A 5772-nucleotide genomic window follows, 5' to 3' on the forward strand; every position below is an offset into this window, starting at 1 on the left:
CACACATCTTAACAGAACCTGATCTTTTCCCCTCTTGTATAAGATCTCCCCATCAAGACGTAATCAATGGCTAGTCTTCTCAGAGTTCTCTTTTCATTCTCTGTTGCTTGGCTAGGATACTCACGATTTTTTACATATCGCAGTATATCTTGATACCAAGGACTATCATCGATTTCTCCTTCTTCAATATTGTAACAATGAGCTGGGTCCTCATAGATACTCATTTGGATTGGCTTATATCCCCATATCTGTTCACCTTGATCATGGAAGTTAAAGTAGCTAGTGCATCGGCCATCTGGTTCTCATCTCGTGGGAGATAGCAAAAAGTGATGTCCTCAAACTCTTTAATCAATTCAAGGACCAACTTTCGATAGCTAACTAATTTGGGATCTCTCGTCTCCCATTCACCCTTGAACTGATATATCACCAATGCCGAATCTCCATAGACCTCTAATACTTTGATTCCTCGCTCTATGGCTGCACGAATACCCATGATGCACTCTTCGTATTCTGCCATATTGTTTGTGCAATCAAAATCCAATTTGCAAGTGAAAGGATAATGATCACCATTCGGGGATACTAAGACTGTCCCAATTCTGTTGCCCACAGCATTCGAGGCTCCATCAAAGTTTAGCTTCCAACTGTGACCTTCTTGGGGACTTTCTTCAGTAGCGGCTACATACAACAAGTCTTCATTCGGAAAATCAAAACTTAACGGTTCGTAATCTTCCAAAGCCCTACTAGCTAGAAAGTCAGCTATTGCGCTCCCTTTTACAGCTTTCTGGCTCACATAGACAATATCAAATTCAGACAGTAAGATCTGCCATCGAGCCATCCTCCCATTCAAAGCAGTTGACTCCATCATATATTTTAATGGGTCTAACTTTGAGATTAGCCAGGTTGTGTGGTATAACATATACTGCCTTAATCTCCGAGTTGTCCAAATCAAGGCACAGTATAATTTCTCGATAGGCGAATATCTCGTTTCACAGTCAGTGAATTTCTTGCTGAGATAGTTTATCGCTCTTTTTTTCTCCCTGTTTCATCATGTTGACCTAGCACACACCCCATGGAATTATCAAACACTGTCAGATACAATATCAGGGGCCTATCTGGACTAGGCGGTGACAGCACATGAGTATTAGACAAATACTGCTTCACCTTGTTAAAAGCTTCTTCGCATTCTTCATCCCAGGTACCAGGATTATGTTTCTTCAGAAGACGAAATATAGGGTCACATTTCTCGGTTAGTTGTAAGATGAACCTAGCAATGTAATTCAGTCTTCCGAGGAATCCTCGAACTTCTTTCTGAGTGCGGGGTGAAGGTAAATCCCGTATTGCCTTCACTTTGTCTGGATCAATCTCGATTCCCTTTTCACTGACCACAAAGCCTAGCAATTTTCCTGACCTGGCCCCAAAAGTGCACTTCGCTGGATTAAGCTTGAGCTGGAACTTTCTCAATCTTAAGAATAATTTTCTCAAGACCTGCACATGTTCCTCCTCCGTTCTGGACTTTGCGATCATATCGTCAACATAAACCTCGATCTCCTTGTGCATCATATCATGGAACAAGGCTACCATAGCTCTTTGATATGTCGCTCCCGCATTCTTTAATCTAAACGGCATTACTTTATAACAAAACGTCCCCCATAACGTAATGAACGTAGTCTTTCTCATGTCTTCAGGATGCATCTTTATCTGATTGTACCCCGAGAAGCCATCCATGAAGGAAAATAATGAAAAGCCCGCAGTATTGTCTACCAATGTGTCAATGTGGGGCAATGGAAAATTGTCATTTAGACTAGCCTTGTTCAAATCCCTGTAGTCCACATACATTCGCACCTTCCCATCTTTCTTCGGAACTGGTACGATGTTGGCCACCCACTCAGAATACTTGACTTCTTGTAGAAATCCGGCATCAAACTGCTTTTGGACCTCCTCCGTTATCTTCAATACGATATCAGGCCTCATCCTTCTGAGCTTTTGCTGCACTGGCCTGCAATCCTCTCTTATAGGCAGACGATGTACTACAATGTCAGTACTTAACCCAGGCATGTCTTGGTATGACCATGCAAAGATATCCTTGAATTCCTGGAGTAGTCTGACGAGGTCTTGTCTTATTTTTGATGAAATATCAGATCTGATCTTCACCTCTTTTCCTTCCTCCAAGCTCACAATTTCTATTGATTCCCTGTGAGGTAGGATTTACTTCTCGGCCCTTTCTACCATCTTCAACAAGTCAGGAGACAAACCACAGTCTTCGTCATCCTCAAAATCATGCGACCCCTCTAAACACATGTTTCGTTCAAAAGGAGACTCTAAATTTGTAAGAGTGACATTCATGTCATTGATATCGTAGGACCTGTTATAAAAACAATATGGATTCAGGAATATGGTCATGAATGAAATGCAAGTGTAGTTTGTGAAAAATTTAAAATAATTGCTCTTATGGAAAGAAAGATTTGTTCCAAGAATGATTGCAAACATGAACTTTATTAAAATAGCGATTTTCTGGACATGAGCCTATTTCACAAAGGAATCCTTATCACTTCTAAGCTAAAAAGCAATAAGGGTGTTCTGGACATTACTCTGAGGAAATCCTAAAAACTACAGGTATTTCTTCTACAATCCAGTTGTTTAGCGCCCTTCCCGACTCATAAGGACGAATATCCCGTAAGGTTCTTCCTCCCGCCGCTTCTTCATACACGGCATGAATACTCTCCAACTCCGTGTTAATACTTCTGACCCCCTGATAGAGGAATCCTCCTGACACAAAAGTCTTGGATAGGTGAGGAAAGGTCATGGGTTCCCATTCAACTTCATCCCCTGTCAAACGAGCCCTTCTCCTCACTCGCTTCTTTTCTTGCTCTATCTTCCTCTGCCTAGCGTCTGGCTTGTATCCTAAGCCAAAACGGTCCTACTTGTCCTTCAATACTGGAGCCTCAACTCGGCCCTGAAGATACTTCCCCAATCTTTTTCTCGGCAAAGCTCCCTTTCCTACTGTCAATTGCAGACCCATCTTCGTGGTCTTTGATATTCTCGGCATCGGGATCTTTTTTCCCTCAAGGATGAATGTTGCATTTACAAATTCCAAGGAACGGAAAGAGCACTCGATTGCATCATCACTCGTCTCCAAATAAGGCGCATCGTTAGTCACAGATGCAATGATATCTTCTTCAGCATCTATCGTCACTACTCGGCCTTCTGACACCAACTTCAGTTTTTGATGTAACGATGATGGTACCGCACCTGCTGAATGGATCCAAGGCCTTCCTAATAGGTAATTGTAAGAAGGCTTGATGTCCATAACCAAAAAGTCCACCTCATAGACAGTTGGGCCGATTAACAAGGGTTTGTCAATTCTACCCACGACTTTCCTCTCGGTGCCATCAAATGCTCTCACCACGTTCTGACACGATTTCTTATGCGAACTATCCACAGGTAGCCTGTTAAGCATGGACAGGGGCAATACATTTAATGTCGACCCGTTGTCTACCAGAACTCCCGGTAATATGCATCCTTTACACCTTGCAGTGATGTGTAAAGCTCTAGTTGATCCCATACCCCCAGGTGGGATTTTGTCATCGCTGAAAGAAATGAAGTTATCAGCACTTATATTGCCGACCAGTCGATCCAACTTGTTAATAGAGATATCGTCGGCCACATAAGTGTCATTTAGCACCTTCAGTAGTGCATTTCGGTGCCCCTCCGAGTTCAGGAGTAAAGCTAGCACAGATATGTGAGCTGGTTGTTTGTGCAGCTGTTCCACAACGCCATACTCGCTATGCTTTATGAACTTTAAGAACTCTCTACCTTCCTCCTCTTTGATTGGTTCATTGACCAACAATTTGGGTCTGACCACATCCTTCTTCTTTGAAGTTTCTTCTCTTATTGGCTCCACTCGTGCTTTCATCTGTTTGTGGTGCCTTCCTTCATCCTGCTCCTCCTTATTGATTACATCCTCCTTCCCCGGGATTATCACATTACAATCGTAATTCCAAGGAACCCTCATGTTATCCTTGTAAGCAAACACAGCCGGTTTTTGAATGATTACTTTTGGTGTTGTTCGTGCCCCAACCTCACTGTTCTGAGGTCGCGAAATGATGACCACAGGACGGTTAACCTTCGGGACCCCCAGCGCCAACTCTGATGCGCATACATCACTTTCCTCTTGAACTCCTTCACAGAATTTCACCTCCCTATTGTCCATCATGCCTTGTATCAGGGCTCTGAACTCCGTACATTCTTGGATTTCATGCCCCACTTCATAGTGGAACTTACAGTAATTCCTCTTCCTTTCACAGCTTCCTTCTGAGACGATTAGTCCCCTTTTCACCATCTCCTTCCAGACCCTTCTCAAAGGAGTCTTTACATCCGCAATATCTGCCTTGATTCTTCTGTCTTTGCCCATAATATTTACCCCACCATCAGTGTGGTCTGGTAATGGGTTTTCTGCCTTGGTCGCGTCATCAAATTTAACGACACCCATACCAATGAGCCTTTCAACCAACTTCTTAAAAGCCGTACAGTTTTCTATAGAATGCCCCGTTATTCCCGCATGATAGTCGCACTGTGCATTTGCATCGTACCATTTGGGATATGGGGGTTGCAAGGGCTTCAGATAGAAAGGGGAAACTACGTGTGCGTCAAATAAATTTCGGTATAGCTCCCTGTACGACATAGGAATTGGCGTGAATTGGGGCCTCTCAATATTTTGCCTTGTACTAACCTCCTGTCTCAACGAGTTTTGCTGACTGGCAGCCACCTTTCCTGGCTGACTCACTGTTACTGACTTCGAGTAACCCTTGTTGTACATGCTCGTGTTGTTCACCTCACTCTCCTTCCTCCTCGAGGCCGATCTTCTGTTACTCTCTCCAGTATCGATCTTCCCACTCCTGATGGCGTTCTCAATCATCTCGCCGTTCATGACTATGTCAGGAAAGCTTTTTGTGGCACTTCCTAACATATGTGTAATGAACGGTGCCTTCAGGGTGTTAATGAACAACATGGTCATTTCCTTTTCTAGGAGCGGTGGCTGAACTTGATCGCGACCTCCTCCATCTCTGTGCGTCGCTGAAGCTTTCACTCGGCTTTTCTCCATGTTCAAGGGTGATTCGTCAGAGCCATGTCACCACATGACTATATTGTTTCATGAACGATTGTGCCAAGTCCCTCCATGATCCGATCGTGGCACGACTCAACTGATTGTACCACTTGGATGTCGCCCAGAAGGTCATCTTGGAAACAGTGTATCAAGAGTTGGTCGTTGTTAACATAACCCGTCATTCGCTGCAGAACATGGTGATGTGAGTCAAGCGGCTTGTCCCATTGTACTTTTCAAACTCAGGCATCTTAAATTTATGAGGGAGTACTAAATCCGGCACTAAACTCAGCTCTTTCGCGTCAATGCCTCGATAACTCTCGGCAACCTCCATCGCCTTGAACTTCTCTTCGAGCCACCTGCATCTTTCCTCCAACTGCTTCGGTAACTCTTCCTTTACTCTTTCCTTCTCAACCACTTCATCAAAGTCAGGGATGGCAGAGTTAACAGGATTATTTTCGAGATTAAAACCCGGCCCAGTTTAGAGGTTCGAAACACCAGCTCGAAATTGCTGGGGCATGATGGTGACAGTAGATTTGCGCTGGTATTCAGCTTGAGCTCGCTCATGCGGAGGGGTGAAACCTGGAGGATAGAAAAGTTCATCATCATTTCCCTCATCGACATCTGCCATGGGGCCCTTTCCTTTGTCACCTCCCTTTGTTATTAGTCGG

At 44.0% G+C, this 5772-nt stretch overlaps 2 protein-coding genes across 2 annotated transcripts; both read right to left on the minus strand.

The window, feature by feature from the left end:
• Positions 1-220: 220 nt before the first annotated feature.
• Positions 221-862, minus strand: LOC128034712 (uncharacterized). Its single transcript, XM_052623533.1, has one exon. The coding sequence runs from the start codon at positions 860-862 to the stop codon at positions 221-223; it is 642 nt and encodes a 213-aa protein (XP_052479493.1).
• A 2055-nt stretch (positions 863-2917) lies between these two features.
• LOC128034713 (uncharacterized) lies at positions 2918-4927 on the minus strand. The gene has a single exon (XM_052623534.1). The coding sequence runs from the start codon at positions 4925-4927 to the stop codon at positions 2918-2920; it is 2010 nt and encodes a 669-aa protein (XP_052479494.1).
• Positions 4928-5772: the final 845 nt, after the last annotated feature.

The sequence above is a fragment of the Gossypium raimondii genome, chromosome 11 (genome assembly GCF_025698545.1).
Source record: "Gossypium raimondii isolate GPD5lz chromosome 11, ASM2569854v1, whole genome shotgun sequence".
NCBI lineage: Eukaryota > Viridiplantae > Streptophyta > Magnoliopsida > Malvales > Malvaceae > Gossypium > Gossypium raimondii.

Coding starts and splice junctions, on each gene's coding strand:
- LOC128034713 (XM_052623534.1), bottom strand. CDS start 4,927: ATGAACGGCGAGATGATTGAGAACGCCATCAGGAGTGGGAAGATCGAT.
- LOC128034712 (XM_052623533.1), bottom strand. CDS start 862: ATGGAGTCAACTGCTTTGAATGGGAGGATGGCTCGATGGCAGATCTTA.